Source organism: Oncorhynchus mykiss, chromosome 13, assembly GCF_013265735.2.
Source record: "Oncorhynchus mykiss isolate Arlee chromosome 13, USDA_OmykA_1.1, whole genome shotgun sequence".
In the NCBI taxonomy this organism is placed as follows: domain Eukaryota; kingdom Metazoa; phylum Chordata; class Actinopteri; order Salmoniformes; family Salmonidae; genus Oncorhynchus; species Oncorhynchus mykiss.
Genome location: NC_048577.1, coordinates 28547571 through 28566419, shown reverse-complemented (window position 1 = coordinate 28566419; position 18849 = coordinate 28547571). Strand labels below are relative to the sequence as shown.

The following is an 18849-nucleotide window of genomic DNA, read 5'->3' as shown; positions in this document are numbered from 1 at the left end:
GGCCTATTATCAGAAACGATAGGAGCATAACGACTGCTGGTGTAGCCTATTACCAGAAACTTTAGGAGCATAACGACTGCTGGTGTAGCTGATTACCAGAAACTTTAGGAGCATAACGACTGCTGGTGTAGCCTATTACCAGAAACTAAACTGAAGCATGGTAGTGGCAGCATCACGCTGTGGGGATTTCAGCAGCAGGGACTGGGAGACTAGTCCGGAAACTATTGAGTGAAATTATTCTGAATTGATATGAAAGTACAGCAATTTATGTTTCTAGAAACGTATAGCAATTGAGAATCAATTCACATTTAGATGGAATATTTGACTATTTTGGCAGCCAGAGCCAGTCTACCTCCGAAAATAACAGGGGCCGCAATCAGCAGTAGAAACAATTACAAAGCATACTCGCCCGTTTCGGTAAAAAGCTGCGGGGTGGGCCTGGAGAAATGCAAGCATCCATGATATCAACATTCTAGTTTTAACCATTTTTTGAGGATATACAGTGTTTGCTTATATTTACTGACAAACATTGGAATAAAAAAAGCTTATATTTTGGGTTCTACTGGGGGTACGGCAGTTGAACTACGCTCATGAGGCATTTATAAGTTCATTCTTAAAGAAACAGATGGGTACATATCAATAATGTATAAGTCCCAAAATGGATGTAACAACTGCTGATTGCCCCTTTAAGAGTACATATTGGGCTAATCTAATAGGAGATATTGAGGACTACAGTATTTCAGGCATTGTCATTGAATGCATTTGATCAATTGTTAATGTTTTGTTGATGGTCCACTCTTGATGTTCTGCACGTTACAGTGTAGCTTCAGCCATTCCTACAGAACAACATTAAAGTGTAGAACCCCTTTACTGCATATTGGTTCAACGACTGCAGAGACGGTATTTACTGGTGTTAAACAGATCTCCAACCTCCTCCTCTTCCTCCAATGGGACAGTCATCTCCCCCTCCTCTTTCACTCCAAAAACTGCATCCTCCTCTTCTTTTACTGAAACGTCTTTTTCTTCTTCTTTCACTGTAACTGCATCACCGTCTACTTGTTTTTGTATTGTAACAGCCTCCTCCTCCTCCTCTTTGACGAGAGTTACTTTCTCCGTCTAGCAGACCTCCTCTTCTTTATCAGGAAGAGAGCAGCTTAGTGACCCCATGGTCGGAGATGTTAGCTAGCTAGCATTAGCGACTAGCCTAGTTCTAAGCTAACTTAGCAAACCAGCTAGCTGACAAACAACGTAAATATATAATTAAATGGGCCAACAAGTACATATGACAGAAGTGTGTTTAATACACAGCGACTAATATACACGAAACACAGTGTAAAGAGCGTGAATGTTGTAGCTGTGTTTGCTAGAAAGCTACCGAGGTGTCTGACTAGCTGTTGTTTTTGAAGGCGCGTCCCGTCCACTAGATTATACGTCACACTGGCAGCGTCGCCGGAACCTAAAAGACACACATCGCCATCTGCTAACTGGAGTGGGCAAACCAAACGTTTATTTTTCATTTATTTCATAAACGTTTAATATTATATTAAGTCGTTCAAATATAAGCATGTGTTGATTGATTCGTGTTTAACGAGGGATAATTTAAAACAGGCTTTACACCCACTACATATTTGCTTTGAACCATACTTCTGACATGGATAATTTTGACCCCAGAGACATATCTTTTATCATCGCCAAAATATGGTTTGTTCAATTCTTTAAAATGTTCATGACTTTGTCAATCAACTTGTTAAATCTAAATCATGGTTTAGTGTTTCTGTATGAATATATACTTTTAACAAATTCAAATTCTATGGAGTCATTTTGACCCCAGCCAAAAGCACCTTTGATAAAAAGGACGTTTAAAAATTATTATTTTTTAAATCACATTTTATTGGTCACGTACACGTGCTTAGCAGATGTTATATCTTACAAGTAATATCTAACCATTTCACAATATGTACCCAATACACACAAATCAAAGTATTCAAATCTAGGTTTCTCTGTAGACATGATGCATCCCACCAGAGGTTGGAGGGGCACCTGTATCAGTGGTTTTGACCAGATAGACACCTGCAGACACACAGTATAGTGCCTCCCATGTACTCTCCTAAGATTGGATTTTTCTATACCACGTATCACATGACTGTACAAAACTGCCAGTGGTAGAAAACTACCAGGAGTACACAGTCCATTAGATGCTATAGGGTAGGGTATTAGTATTAGCTATTGGGTGTAGGCTATTAGTATTAGTTATATGGTGTATGGTATTAGTATTAGCTATAGGGTGTAGGGTATTAGTATTAGCTATAGGGGGAAGGGTATTAGTATTAGTATTAAATCAAATCAAATTTTATTTGTCACATACACATGGTTAGCAGATGTTAATGCGAGTGTAGCGAAATGCTTGTGCTTCTAGTTCCGACAATGCAGTAATAACCAACGAGTAATCTAGCTAACAATTCCAAAACTACTACCTTATACACACAAGTGTAAAGGGATAAAGAATATGTACATAAAGATATATGAATGAGTGATGGTACAGAGCGGCATAGGCAAGATGCAGTAGATGGTATCGAGTGCAGTATATACATATGAGATGAGTATGTAAACAAAGGGGCATAGTTATAGTGGCTAGTGATACATGTATTACATAAAGATGCAGTAGATGATATAGAGTACAGTATATACGTATACATATGAGATAAATAATGTAGGGTATGTAAACATTATATTAAGTAGCATTGTTTAAAGTGGCTAGTGATATATTTTACATCAATTCCCATTATTAAAGTGGCTGGAGTTGAGTCAGTGTGTTGGCAGCAGCCACTTAATGTTAGTGGTGGCTGTTTAACAGTCTGATGGCCTTGAGATATAAGCTGTTTTTCAGTCTCTCGGTCCCAGCTTTGATGCACCTGTACTGACCTCGCCTTCTGGATGATAGCGGGGTGAACAGGCAGTGGCTCAGGTGGTTGTTGTCCTTGATGATCTTTATGGCCTTCCTGTGACATCGGGTGGTGTAGGTGTCCTGGAGGGCAGGTAGTTTGCCCCCGGTGATGCGTTGTGCAGACCTCACTACCCTCTGGAGAGCCTTACGGTTGTGGGCGGAGCAGTTGCCGTACCAGGCGGTGATATAGCCAGCCAGGATGCTCTCGATTGTGCATCTGTAGAAGTTTGTGAGTGCTTTTGGTGACAAGCCAAATTTCTTCAGCCTCCTGAGGTTGAAGAGGCGCTGCTGCGCCTTCTTCACGATGCTGTCTGTGTGGGTGGACCAATTCAGTTTGTCTGTGATGTGTACGCCGAGGAACTTAAAACTTACTACCCTCTCCACTACTGTCCCATTGATGTGGATAGGGGGGTGTTCCCTCTGCTGTTTCCTGAAGTCCACAATCATCTCCTTAGTTTTGTTGACGTTGAGTGTGAGGTTATTTTCCTGACACCACACTCCGAGGGCCCTCACCTCCTCCCTGTAGGCCGTCTCGTCGTTGTTGGTAATCAAGCCTACCACTGTTGTGTCGTCACAAACTTGATGATTGAGTTGGAGGCGTGCGTGGCCACACAGTCGTGGGTGAACAGGGAGTGCAGGAGAGGGCTCAGAACGCACCCTTGTGGGGCCCCAGTGTTGAGGATCAGCGGGGTGGAGATGTTGTTACCTACCCTCACCACCTGGGGGCGGCCCGTCAGGAAGTCCAGTACCCAGTTGCACAGGGCGGGGTCGAGACCCAGGGTCTCGAGCTTGATGACAAGTTTTGAGGGTACTATGGTGTTAAATCCTGAGCTGTAGTCGATGAACAGCATTCTCACATAGGTATTCCTCTTGTCCAGATGGGTTAGGGCAGTGTGCAGTGGGGTTGAGATTGCATCGTCTGTGGACCTATTTGGGCGGTAAACAAATTGGAGTGGGTCTAGGGTGTCAGGTAGGGTGGTGTAGGTTATTAGTATTAGCTATATGGTGTAGGGTATTAGTATTAGCTATAGGGTGTATGCTATTAGGTATTAGTATTAGCTATAGAGTGTAGGGTATTAGTATTAGCTATAGGGTGTAGGGTATTAGTATTAGCTATGGGGTGTAGTCTATTAGGTATTAATATTAGCTATCGGGCGTAGGGCATTAGTATTAGTATTAGCTTTTGGGTGTAGGCTATTAGGTATTAGTTTGAGTTATAGGGTATCACATTTTATTGGTCATGTACACGTGTTTAGCAGATGTTATTGCGGGTGTTGTGAAATGCTTGTGGTTTTAGCTCCGATAGGGCAGTAATATCTATCAATTTCACAATATGTACCCAATACACACAAATCTAAGTATAGGGTATTAGTATTAGTATTAGCTATAGGGTGTAGGGTATTAGTATTAGTATTAGCTATAGGGTGCAGGGTATTAGTATTAGCTGTAGGGTGTAGGCTATTAGGCATTAGTATTAGTTATAGGGTGTAGACTATTAGGTATTAGTATTAGCTATAAGGTGTAGGGTGTTAGTATTAGTTATAGGGTGTACGCTATTAGGTATTAATATTAGCTATAGGGTGTAGGGTATTAGGTATTAGTATTAGTTATAGGGTGTAGGCAATTAGGTATTAGTGTTAGCTCTAGGGTGTAGGATATTAGCTATAGGGTGTGGGGTATTAGGTATTAGTATTAGCTATAGGGTGCAGGGTATTAGTATTAGCTGTAGGGTGTAGGCTATTAGTTATTAGTATTAGCTATCGGGTGTAGGCAATTAGGTATTAGTGTTAGCTATAGGGTGTAGGCAATTAGGTATTAGTGTTAGCTATAGGGTGTGGGGTATTAGGTATTAGTATTAGCTGTAGGGTGTAGGCTATTAGGTATTAGTATTAGCTATAGGGTGTAGGCAATTAGGTATTAGTGTTAGCTATAGGGTGTAGGATATTAGCTATAGGGTGTACGGTATTAGGTATTAGTATTCGCTGTAGGGTGTAGGCTATTAGGTATTAGTATTAGCTATAGTGTGTAGGCAATTAGGTATTAGTATTAGCTATAGGGTGCAGGGTATTAGTATTAGCTGTAGGGTGTAGGCTATTAGGTATTAGTATTAGCTATAGGGTGTAGGCAATTAGGTATTAGTGTTAGCTATAGGGTGTAGGATATTAGCTATAGGGTGTGGGGTATTAGGTATTAGTATTCGCTGTAGGGTGTAGGCTATTAGGTATTAGTATTAGCTATCGGGTGTAGGCTATTAGTTATTAGTATTAGCTATAGTGTGTAGGCAATTAGGTATTAGTATTAGCTATAGGGTGCAGGGTATTAGTATTAGCTGTAGGGTGTAGGCTATTAGGTATTAGTATTAGCTATCGGGTGTAGGCTATTAGGTATCAGTATTAGCTATAGGGTGTAGGGTATTAGTATTAGTTATAGGGTGTAGGCTATTAGGTATTAGTATTAGCTATAGGGTGTAGGTTATTAGCTATTGGTTGTGGGATATTAGTATTAGCTATAGGGTGTAGGCTATTAGCTATAGGGTATGGGGTATTAAGTATTAGTATTAGCTACAGGATAGTGCATTCGTAATGTATTCAGACCCCTTCACATTTTCCACATTTTGTTACATAGGGATAGGGCAGTAATATCTATCAATTTCACAATATGTACCCAATACACACAAATCTAAGTATAGGGTATTAGTATTAGTATTAGCTATAGGGTGTAGGGTATTAGTATTAGTATTAGCTATAGGGTGCAGGGTATTAGTATTAGCTGTAGGGTGTAGGCTATTAGGCATTAGTATTAGTTATAGGGTGTAGACTATTAGGTATTAGTATTAGCTATAAGGTGTAGGGTGTTAGTATTAGTTATAGGGTGTACGCTATTAGGTATTAATATTAGCTATAGGGTGTAGGGTATTAGGTATTAGTATTAGTTATAGGGTGTAGGCAATTAGGTATTAGTGTTAGCTCTAGGGTGTAGGATATTAGCTATAGGGTGTGGGGTATTAGGTATTAGTATTAGCTATAGGGTGCAGGGTATTAGTATTAGCTGTAGGGTGTAGGCTATTAGTTATTAGTATTAGCTATCGGGTGTAGGCAATTAGGTATTAGTGTTAGCTATAGGGTGTAGGCAATTAGGTATTAGTGTTAGCTATAGGGTGTAGGATATTAGCTATAGGGTGTGGGGTATTAGGTATTAGTATTAGCTGTAGGGTGTAGGCTATTAGGTATTAGTATTAGCTATAGGGTGTAGGCAATTAGGTATTAGTGTTAGCTATAGGGTGTAGGATATTAGCTATAGGGTGTACGGTATTAGGTATTAGTATTCGCTGTAGGGTGTAGGCTATTAGGTATTAGTATTAGCTATAGTGTGTAGGCAATTAGGTATTAGTATTAGCTATAGGGTGCAGGGTATTAGTATTAGCTGTAGGGTGTAGGCTATTAGGTATTAGTATTAGCTATAGGGTGTAGGCAATTAGGTATTAGTGTTAGCTATAGGGTGTAGGATATTAGCTATAGGGTGTGGGGTATTAGGTATTAGTATTCGCTGTAGGGTGTAGGCTATTAGGTATTAGTATTAGCTATCGGGTGTAGGCTATTAGTTATTAGTATTAGCTATAGTGTGTAGGCAATTAGGTATTAGTATTAGCTATAGGGTGCAGGGTATTAGTATTAGCTGTAGGGTGTAGGCTATTAGGTATTAGTATTAGCTATCGGGTGTAGGCTATTAGGTATCAGTATTAGCTATAGGGTGTAGGGTATTAGTATTAGTTATAGGGTGTAGGCTATTAGGTATTAGTATTAGCTATAGGGTGTAGGTTATTAGCTATTGGTTGTGGGATATTAGTATTAGCTATAGGGTGTAGGCTATTAGCTATAGGGTATGGGGTATTAAGTATTAGTATTAGCTACAGGATAGTGCATTCGTAATGTATTCAGACCCCTTCACATTTTCCACATTTTGTTACATTACAGCCTTATTCTAAAATGGAAGTTATTTTGACCCCTCATCAATCTACACACAATACCCCATAATGACATCACAATACCCCATAATGACATCACAATACCGCATAATGACAAACCAAAGTAAAAATAAATAAATAAAAAAAACATTTTTGCACATTGATTAACTTAAGTATTCAGACCCTTTACAATGAGATCAGATGCATCCTGATTCCATTGATCATCCTTGAGATGTTTCTACAACTTGATTGGAGTCCACCTGTGGTAAATTCAATTGATTGGACATGATTTGGAAAGGCACACACCTGTCTATATAAGGTCACAGTTGACAGTGCATGTCAAAGCAAAACCAAGCCATGAGGTCAAAGGAATTGTCTGTAGAGCTCCGAGACAGGATTGTGCCGAGGCACAGATCTGGGGAAGGGTACAAAAACATTTCTGCAGCATTGAAGGTCCCCAAGAACACAGTCACCCCCATCATTCTTAAATTTAAGAATTTGGAACCACCAAGACTTCCTAGAGCTGGCTGCCCGCCCAGCCAAACTGAGAAATCGGGGGAGAATGGCCTTAGTCAGGGAGGTGACTAAGAACCCAATGGTCACTCTGACAGAGCTCCAGAGTTCCTTTGTGGAGATGGGAGAACCTTCCAGAAGGACAACCATCTCTGCAGCACTCCCCTAATCAGGCCTTTATGGTAGAGTGGCCAGACGGAGGCCACTCTTGATGAATACCTGCTCCATAGCACTGAAGACCTCAGACTGGGGCGAAGGTTCACCTTCCAACAGAACAACGCCCGTAAGCACACAGCCAAGACAACACAGGAGTGGCTTTGGGACAAGTCTCTAAATAACCTTGTGTGGCCTAGCCAGAGCCCGGACATGAACCCTATCTAACATCTCTGGAGAGACCTGAAAATAGCTGTGAGCAACGCTCCCCTTCCAACCTCGCAAAGCTTGAGAGGATCTGTGGAGAAGAATGGAACAAACTCCCCAAATACAGGTGTGCCAAGCTTGTAACGTCATACCCAAGAAGACTGGAGGCTGTAATCGATGCCAAAGGTGTTTCAACAAAGTACTTTGTAAAGGGTCTGAATACTTATGTAACTGTGATTTTTCAGTTGATTTTTAATAAATTAGCAAAAAATATGTAACGTTTTTGCTTTGTCGATTTGAGTATTTGAAATGTATTTTAAATCATTTTTAGAATAAGGCTAACGTAACACAGTGCGGAAAAAGTGGGAAGGAATGTTGTTACACCATGTAGGAGCAGTATAGACCTAGTCTGTTCATTATATACATCTACATTATGTATTGTTACAACATGTGGGAGCAGTATAGACCTAGTCTGTTCATTATATACATCTACATTATGTATTGTTACACCTTGTAGGAGCAGTGTAGACCTACATTAGCTAGCTACTTATTTAGGTTTAGTATGACTTATTAAATGAAACTGCCTTACATGTTCTGTAGTAAACGTCTTTTTATTTGCACTAATCAATCAACACATTCAGGTCTTTGTATGTGTCAATATAATAGTATTATTTAATTAAATCCATTTAAAATAATCTTTGTCTGAAAATAAAAATATGATCCTCAAATGCGTTTCCCCTCCAGTCAGCAGACGGCGAAATGCGTCTTTCAGGCGACGCTGCTACCGTGACGTATAATCTAGTGGACGGTTCTTCATAAACAGCTCGTCAACCCCCTCGGTAGCTTGCTAACCAACATAGCCGAAAGATTCAAGCTATTTATACGCTTTCGGTGTATATTAGCTACTGTGTTTTCGACACACTTCTGTGTCTAAACTTGTTAACCTATTTAATTTAATATTACGTTATTTTGTATTAGTCAGCTATAGTAGCTGGCTGGTTTAGTTAGCACTAGCATAGTCGCTAATGATAGCTAGCTAACATCCCCGACCATGAGTTCACTCAACTACTCTCCTCCTGTTCAAGAAGAGCAGGTCTGCTGGGCGGAGAAAGAGGGTCTGTGGCTGAACATTGTTGTGAAAGAGGAGAAGGAAGAGGAGGAGGTCACAGTTAAACAAGAAGTAGGGGGTGAGGCTGTTACAGTGAAAGAAGAAGAGAAAAACGTTTCAGTGAAAGAAGAGGAAGACGCGTTCAGAGTGAAGGAGGAGGAAGATGTAACAGTTAAAGAAGAGGAGGATGCAGTTTTTGGAGTGAAGGAGGAGGAGGAGGGGGAGATGACTGTCACGTTGAAGGAGGAAGAAGAGGAGGTTGGAGATCTGTTTCACACCAGTAAGTACCGTCTCTGCAGTCGTTGAACCAATATGCAGTAAAGGGGTTCTACACTTTAATGTTGTTCTGTAGGAATGGCTGAAGCTACACTAACGTGTAGAACATCAAGAGTGGACCATCAACAAAACGTTAACAATTGATCAAATGCATCTAATGACATTGCCTGAAATACTGTAGTCCTCAATATCTCCTATTAGATTAGCCCAATATGTACTCTTAAAGGGGCATTCAGCAGTTGTTACATCCATTTTGGGACTTATACATTAATGATTTGTACCCATTGTTTCTTGAAGAAGTCACTTATAAATGCCTCATGAGCTTAGTTCAACTGTCGTACCCCATTAGAACCCAAAATATAAGCTTTTTTTACTCCAATGTTTATCAGTAAATGTAAAATGTATCCTCAACATAATTAATTGATTTAATTGAGTCTCAAGCATTACTAAAACATTTAACATTTTCATTTAATTCTTAAAAAAAAAATCTAATTTAGAATAAGTAACGTAACAAAATGTGTAAAAGGGGAAGCGGTCTGAACTTAATGAATGCGCTGGGGCCCCAACTAAAGAAAATCAAGGGTCAACCAAGAGTCATCTTTTCTTTCTACAAACCGATTGGTAGAAATGTTATAACGTTTATTTTTCCATATATAGACACACCCCATGTGTTTTAATTAAATCAACTATATGTACTGAACTGGTCTGATGCTTTAAGCACGCTGTTTGATTAAATAATTAAGACACACAAATGACTCGGGAGCCAGAGATCAAGATAGCCTAACCACCAGAAAAAAAAAACTCTTCCTCCTCCCGCTGCTGCTGGCCTTCGTACATTCTGATGTTATGCTCCTAAAGTTTCTGGTAATGGGCTACACGAGCAGTCTGCAACCTTTTCCATTCCATCCATCCTTTCGGTTCCTTTTGGCAAACTCCAAGCAGGCTGTCGTGTCTTTTACTGAGGAGTGGCTTGGCCACTCTACCATGAAGGCCTGATTGTTGGAGTGCTGCAGAGATGGTTATCCTTCTGTAAAGTTTTCCCATCTCCACAGAGGAACTCTGGAGCGCTGTCAGAGTGACCATCAGGTGTTTGGTCACCTCCCTGACCAAGGTCCTTCTCCCCCAATCGCTCAGTTTGGCCGGGTGACCAGCTCTAGGAAGCGTATTCCATTTAAAAATGATGGAGGTCACTGTGTTCTTGGGGACTTTCAATGCTGCAGAATTTTTTTGGTACCCTGCCCCAGATCTGTGCCTCAACATAATCCTGTCTTGGAGCTCTCCGGACAATTTCTTCGAACTCATTTCTTTTTTTCTCTTGACATGCACTGTCAACTGTTGGACGTTATATTGACTGGTGTGTGCCTTCCAAATCATGTCCAATCAATTGAATTTACCACAGGTGGACTCTGAACAAGTTGTAGATACATCTCAAGGATGATTAATGGAAACAAGATGCACCTGAAAGCAATTTCGAATCTCATAGCAAAGGGTCTGAAAATAATATGTAAATATGTATGTAAATAAGGTATTTCTGTTTATCTGTTGTCATTATGGGCTATTGATGACACCACCCTGAAACAAGATAGCCTAACCATCAGAAAAAAACTATTCCTTCGCCTACTCCTCCCGCTGCTGCTGGCCTTTGTAAATTCTGATGTTATGCTCCTATAGTTTCTGGTAATAGACTACACCAGCAGTTGTTATGCTCCTATAGTTTTTGGTAATAGGCTACACCAGCAGTCGTTATGCTCCTATAGTTTCTGGTAATAGGCTACACCAGCAGTCGTTATGCTCCTATAGTTTCTGGTAATAGGCTACACCAGCAGTCGTTATGCTCCTATAGTTTCTGGTAATAGGCTACACCAGCAGTCGTTATGCTCCTATAGTTTCTGGTAATAGGCTACACCAGCAGTCAGCAACCCTTTCCATTTGGTGCCAAGTTTTCTGACCATTTCTACTGATCTGGTGCCAGTTATGATTTTCATATTCACATTTTATTGGAACAGTTTCATTTAATTTATAATAGTAATGATAATTATTATAGTCTTTATCTCAACATCATTCTCTGTGGTTAATCTACATTCTATTGAAATGAAAATTATAAAGAAACATTTTTATTGCCGTTGCTAACTTTCTTTTTAATAAGCTACATAAAGCTCTAAAATGCTAACATTGCAGCCTGCATGTATAAAATATCCTGATAAATAAATATCATATAAATCTCATCTCATCTTGAACTTCTTCCATTTTCTAATAATTGCGCCAACAGTTGTTGCCTTCTCACCAAGCTGCTTGCCTATTGTCCTGCTTGCCTATTGCCCTGCTTGCCTATTGTCCTATTGTCCTGTAGCCCATCCCAGCCTTGTGCAGGTCTACAATTTTATCCCTGATGTCCTTAACACAGCTCTCTGGTCTTGGCCATTGTGGAGAGGTTGGAGTCTGTTTGATTGAGTGTGTGGACAGGTGTCTTTTATACAGGTAACGAGTTCAAACAGGTGCAGTTAATACAGGTAATGAGTCGAGAACAGGAGGGTTTCTTAAAGAAAAACGAACAGGTTTTCTGTTCGAGCCGGAATTCTTACTGGTTGGTAGGTGATCAAATACTTATGTCATGCCATAAAATGCAAATTATTTACTTAAAAATCATACAATGTGATTTTCTGCAGTGTATCAAATACTTGTTCTCCCCACCGTAAGTATTTGATCACCTACCAACCAGTAAGAATTCCGGCTCTCACAGACCTGTTAGTTTTAACAAACAGATCACTGACCATTTTGAATCTCACCGTACCTTCTCTGCTGTGCAATCCGATTTCCGAACTGGTCACGGGTGCACCTCAGCCACACTCAAGGTAGTAAACAATATCATAACCGGCATCGATAAAAGACAGTACTGTACAGCCGTCTTCATCGACCTGGCCAAAGCTTTCGACTCTGTCAATCACCGTATTCTTATCGGCAGACTCAACAGCCTTGGTTTTTCAAATGACTGACTCGCCTAGTTCACCAACTACTTCTCAGATAGAGTTCTGTATCAAATTGGAGGGCCTGTTGTCCAGACCTCTGGCAGTCTCTTTGGGGGTATCACAGGGTTCAATTCTCAGACCGAGTCTTTTCTCTGTACATACCAACGATGTTGCTTTTACTGTGGGTTATTCATTGATCCACCTCTACGCAGACGACACTATTCTGTATACATCTGGCCCTTCTTTGGACATAGTGTTAACAAATCTCCAAACGAGCTTCAATGCCATTCAATGCAATACCAAACTCCTTCTGTGGCCACCAACTGGTCTTAAACGCTAGTAGAGTTAAATGCTCTTCAACCGATCTGCACCCGCCGCCTGACTGGCGTCACTACTCTGGACGATTCTGACTTAGGTATTTGTTGTTGTCCACATATTCTGATGTGTCTGGTTAGACTGTATATCTCACTGGTCATCCCCAAAGTCAACACTTTACTTTGGCCGCCTTTCCGTCCAGTTCTCTGCTGCCAATGACTGGAACGAATTGCAAAAATTGCTGAAGTTGAAGATTTATATCTCCCTCACTAACTTTAAGCATCAGCTATCTGAGCAGTTTACCGATAGCTGCAGCTGTACACAGCCCATCTGTAAATAGCCTATCCAACTGCCTGCCTCATCCCCATGTTTTTATTTACTTGTTTTGCTCTTTTGCACACCAGTATTTCTACATCTATCACTCCAGTGTTAATTTGTAATTACTTCGCTACTATGGCCTTTTTATTGCCTTACCTCCTTACTCCATTTGCACACACTGTATATAGATTTTTCTATTGTGTTATGTGAAATACTTTTTTTAGTAAAAAATAATCGTAACTTCATTGACAACACCCAAATGGATACTGTCATTAACGCGGTTCTTCAATAATTACACATAATTCATAATACTGTAGCAAACATTATATTAAACAGGACATTCAAACGAGCCTTACAATTATAATCCAAAGTAGTGTGAAATGTACTCATAAGCAACCTGGAAATGGATGTTACTCCCCTGAGTTTTCCCCCATTCACATTCAGAATACATTGTGAAAAACTAAAATCTTTGCTCCCCATTTTTGCTCCAGGCAGATATAGTACATCCATAACTATCGGTTTCCTCATTAGCAGGGAGGAGTTTTTTTAGCAAATACAGAAAGTGGCCTATATTTGAGATCAAAAGTCATCTGGCACACTGTTTATAGTTTCAACAACATGAATAACTTATTTCTAGCCTACAATCATTCGATGTTACTACTAATGTGAAAACAAGACAAAATATGACTTTCCTTGCTCATTTTAAGACAATTGTCAAATAATTGTAACATTCATTACAGATGTCAATTGTTGTACAACATCATGGCTTCGCTGTTGGCATCACCTTTTACAGTGGATTACCGCTGTTGTGAGCCTTTAATCATCTGTCTGACTTTGTTGTTCACACAGGAGCGATACTTAACTATTGTGGATCCTCTGGGGAGCCTCAACAACCTCATGATGCTGAAGAGGCAGAGAAGAGTCTCTCCGGATCAGAACAACTTAATAAACACCTGCAGAGATCCACAGGGAAGAGAACTCACTGCTGCTCTGACTGTGGGAAGAGATTCACCTCATCAGGCATTAAAATTCATCAGAGAACACACACAGGAGAGAAATCTTATAGCTGTGGTCAATGTGGGAAGAGTTTTGGTCAATCTGGCCATCTGACACAACACCAGAGAACACACACAGGAGAGAAACCTTACAGCTGTGGTCAATGTGGGAAGAGTTTTGGTCAATCTTGCCATCTGACTCAACACCAGAGAACACACACAGGAGAGAAACCTTACAGCTGTGGTCAATGTGGGAAGAGTTTTACAACATCTCGCTCTCTGACTCTACACAAGAGAACACACACAGGAGAGAAACCTTATAGCTGTGGTCAATGTGGGAAGAGTTTTTGTCGATCTGGAGAGCTGACAGTGCACCAGAGAACACACACAGGAGAGAAACCTTATAGCTGTGGTCAATGTGGGAAGAGTTTTGGTCGATCTGGAGAGCTGACAGTGCACCAGAGAACACACACAGGAGAGAAATCTTATAGCTGTGGTCAATGCGGGAAGAGTTTTGGTCAATCTAGCCATCTGACTCTACACCAGAGAACACACACAGGAGAGAAACCTTACAGCTGTGGCCAATGTGGGAAGACTTTTGGTCAATCTAGCCATCTGACTCTACACCAGAGAACACACACAGGAGAGAAACCTTATAGCTGTGGCCAATGTGGCAAGAGTTTTGGTAGATCTGGCCAGCTGACATCACACCAGAGAACACACACAGGAGAGAAACCTTATAGCTGTGATCAGTGTGACAAGAGATACTCTGATAAAAGATCTCTGATCAAACATCAGACAATGCATACATGAAGGAGTTATTTCGTGATAACAATGAATGTTTTGATGTTGTTGGAGTATTTCAAGGAATTTAGAATGTAGAACCCTAAACGTTTGCCCCATTCAATTGATTTCAGTGTGATATGGATATTAGCCTTGGGAAAAAAATCCAGGCTCTGAATTGAAAGAGTACTATTTATGTGATTTAACAAAAAGTGACTAACACAAAAAGAGTTGTGTTACACTTACCGTGTTGGTGACCCACTTGAATCAAAATGCAACACTTCAAAATGTAGCTAGCTGTTTTCTACAAGTTGTCCTCTAAACAGTGATGTACACATTATTCCCAGATTCCGTGTGGTTTTTGAGCTGTTAGTTTTAACATCCTCTCTGCACAATTGATTTTGACATGATATCGATGAATGATGACAAATAAGTGTTGCATTCCTTTGTTTAGCGACCTCTAAATTTAAATGCATTACTCCAAAATGTAGCTGACTCTTCTGCAGGTTGTCCTCTAACCAGTGAGGTAAAAGATATCTCCCATTTCCAGGTGTTTTGTTTAGTTGTGTTTGCTTCAACATCATGTACATCCTGATTTCCCCCCAAATCGATATCAGTGATTTATACATATTACTTTATGTTCTATATTATGCATACGATACATATTAACAAAGGGGTGTACATTTGGGTTTGATATTTAAGATTTACAATTCATGTAACATTTAGTAATCATAATTATTTATGTAATCAACTGACAATTTTCGGGTATAATTATATTGACGTTGTTGCCCTTCTTTTAGAATATCAGGATTCATTCTCTTTTAGAATATCAGGGTTCAGTACATTTGGGGACTGGGCCCCGATCCTTCTGAAGATCACTTTAGCACTGTCCTAAAACCCGATTCAAATAGGTATGTAATGACACATTATATAAACTCTTTATAGTGTTTTATTTACATTTTAGCGGTGAATAGTTGGACAGATCGAGTGAAAAAAAGCTATCTCTCCTTACTATCACGCATTAGTTTCGCTTACCCACCCGCTATTAAAAAAAAAAAAAAAGACCCGACAGGGCTCGTTGCCTTCTTCAATCATACAGAAACGGGCAGCGTTTAGGTTCATGTAATTTATTTTCTTGAAAAGGGGAAAAAGTGTGCTTTACAATGGTATTGACATGACAATTGATCTGGAAGTATTACGTTTTTGGGGCGCTAAAATTAGGTCAATTGTACGGACCACGGCGATGTTCAAAAGTGAGTGAGTTTACGCTAGTGAGTTTTAGGAAGACGAGAGTTCTAGAAACAAAAAATTACAACAACAAAAAATATTTAGAATTACATAATTTATTTTTTTGTCTACCAGGTTTTACAGGTTTTAGTTTTTCCATTCCATGTTTTGAGGATGGACTTCAGCCGGTCCAGCTCGTTAGCACATAGGACGCAGTGATTGGTGTCACCTCGTTAGTATGTGTTACACCTGTGCTGGCTTGTCCATCTCGTTAGTGGGAAAGTGTTTCACCTGAGCTGGTCCAGGTTCTATTTAAGAGTGTCTGGCCCAGTGCTCCATTTGTCTTGATAGATGTGGAGAGTCAACACCTTTAGTTGCTCCACCATTTTGATTAAAATATGTTTTCATTCCAAGTTGAAGCTTCTTTCTGAAGAGAGCTTATTTTTTAAAATGAATCAATACAAGCAAACAAGATCGGTTCCGGGGATTGGTATGGCAAATACCTTACGATTTGCCTGGACTGAAAATGAGATGGAGCCGTGGAGTAGAGAGACATTTGGAAGGACTATTTTGATGGGATGCCTCAGGATAGAGGTGAAGGAAGTGCTCTGCCTTCAAGGGAACCCGAATGAGAAGGCTTTCGATGTGACGTTTCACAAGGAAGAAAAACACGACGAAGTAATGAAGATGGCAAAGGAAGCGGAGAAAACGGGACCCCTGTGCCATTATGCGGTGACCAGCCTGGCGAAGAACAACTTCAGGGTGGTCACCGTAACCATGTACAATCCGCACGTGAAAGATGAAGAGGTGAGGGCCTTTCTGGGGAGGTACATGGACAATGTCTCCTCAGCGAGGTACCTCAGGGACTCCCTGGGTTTCTGGAACGGGAGAAGAGGTTTCCAGGCGTTACTCAGGGAGTCCCCGAAGAGTATGGATGGCTACCTCCATCCTCCGGCGATGTTCTCCCTGGGGGCTGACAGGGGAACACTCTACTATGCCCGTCAGCCCCCGTTCTGCAGGCGTTGTATGGCCTACGGCCATATCCTGGCCTCGTGCAGTGCCAAGAGGTGTCGATTTTGTGGGTCGGAAGAGCACGAGGCCAAGGAATGTGACGAGCCCAAGGCTTGCCACGGGTGTGGCTCAAGAGCACACCTGTGGCGTGATTGCCCGGCTCGTCACAGGTCATACGCGTCTGCAGCTGGGGGGGGAGCGGGGGATGGGGGGAGGAAAGAAAGGACGCGTGCGGATTGCATGGATGGCACAGGGGAAAAGACGGCGCAGGAAGAAGATGGGAAGAAGGATGAGGTGGGAAGAAAGAGGCGAGGAGAAGAAAAGAATGGAACAGAAGGAGAGAAGAAAAAGGGGACGGAAGAAGGTGGAGGAGCTGAGAAGAGGGAGAAGGGGACAGTGGTACGAGAAGGAGTGGAAGAGGGAACGGGGACAGTGGTACGAGAAGGAGTGGAAGAGGGAACGGGGACAGTGACGGAGAAGGAGGGAGGGGAGGGGGTGGGAGGGGGGGGAGATGGGGGGAAGGAGTGGGGGGACAGCCTGCCAGGCTTCCTCGAGGTCGAAATGAGGGATTTGGTGGAGGGGTTAGTGGGGATGGGACGTTGTGTCTCCCCGCTACCTCCTTCACCAAAGAAGAAAGGGATAAAGAGGGGGAGCTTGGCAGGAAGTGAGAGGGAGGGGGGTGTGGAGGGGGAGGGGGGGGTTAAGAGAGTGGCGGGGGGGGGGAGGGGAGGGTAATTTGTCCTCCCGGTTTGCCTCAGCCCCTTGCATTTTAGTGGATGACTCCAGTGAGGGGTCGGTGGGTTGTTTGCTAGAGGGATCCCAACTCCTGTTTGGGGAGATGGGGTCCCCTATATGCAGCCCCGAGGCAAACAGGGAGGGGGGGGTGGTGGGTGGGGAGGGAGGACCCAACACACTGCCTGGATCATGGGTTGGGATGGAGGACGGGGGGGCGTCAGGAGAGGAGAGGACGTCCCCGCCGGTGGAGATGGACCAGGGGAGCATCGGGTGAGTCTCCTGGTTTTTCTTTGGGTTTTGGGGTTTTTATTTGTTGTAAATAATTAAATGAATAGTTCTGTTTCTTTTTTTAGTCTAAATGTTAGGGGGTTAAGGGATAATGTTAAAAGGAGGGCGGTTTTTTGTTATTTAGAGGGTGTGGGGTTTGATTTCTGTTTTTTACAGGAGGCTCACCTGAGGGATGGTGGGGATGTGTGTAGATTTAAGAGGGAGTGGGATAAGGGGGAATCTTTTTGGGGCATAGGAGGGGTGCACTCAACAGGAGTAGGGATTTTGTGTGGGCATAGAGAGGTTAAAATAGAGAACACTTTTGTAATAATGCAGGGTAGAGTTTTGGGGATAGATGTTAAGTTTAGAGAAGCTAGATATAGGTTAATTGGGGTGTATGGGCCACAGGTGGCGGCAGACAGGAGGGAGATGGTGGACTGTCTGGCGCCCCTGTGTGTTACAAACAGGCACTTGGTGATAGGAGGAGACTTTAATATAGATTTAGGGTTAGGCGGTGATAGCAGTGCAGGTGCCATCTCTGGGCTAATGGCTTGCCATGGTCTGGTTGATGGTGGCCTGCACACTACTCCGGCAATGGTCGGTCCTACATGGCGCAACTCCAGGGGGGTTGCGCGGAGGCTCGACTACATTTTTGTATCCAGGTCTTTGGGTCAGTTGTCTGGGCGGCTGTTGCCTGTTTTCTTCACGGATCACGACGGGGTGTTCCTGCAGGTGGGGTCGCCAGTCTGCCTCTTCGGTAGGGGGTACTGGAAGTTAGATCGGGATATACTGGAGGAGCAGGCTTTCGTTGACGCATTTTTTTGTTTCTTTCGGAGGCTTGACGGCCTCCGGTCCATGTGCGAGGGGGTGTTAGAGTGGTGGGATTTAGTCAAGGGGAGGATAAGGGTTTTCATAATAGGATATTGTAGAAGGAAAAAAAGGGAGGAAAGGAGGGAGGTGGATCGTATCCAAAGGTTAATTGAACTCGAGTACGAGGCAGGCAACCTCGGCGGGTCGATTGACTGGGAGAGATTCGCAGCCCTAAAGGCGCAGCTCAGGGAGCTGCA

At 42.0% G+C, this 18849-nt stretch overlaps 1 protein-coding gene across 1 annotated transcript; it reads left to right on the top strand.

Moving 5' to 3' along the window:
* The first annotated feature begins 9104 nt into the window (after positions 1-9104).
* Positions 9105-17144, top strand: LOC110487387 (gastrula zinc finger protein XlCGF17.1-like). Its single transcript, XM_021559318.2, has 2 exons — positions 9105-9169; positions 13614-17144. Exons 1-2 carry the CDS (start codon positions 9115-9117, stop codon positions 14570-14572), a joined length of 1014 nt encoding a protein of 337 aa, XP_021414993.2. The 5' UTR covers positions 9105-9114; the 3' UTR covers positions 14573-17144.
* The last annotated feature ends 1705 nt before the right edge of the window (positions 17145-18849 follow it).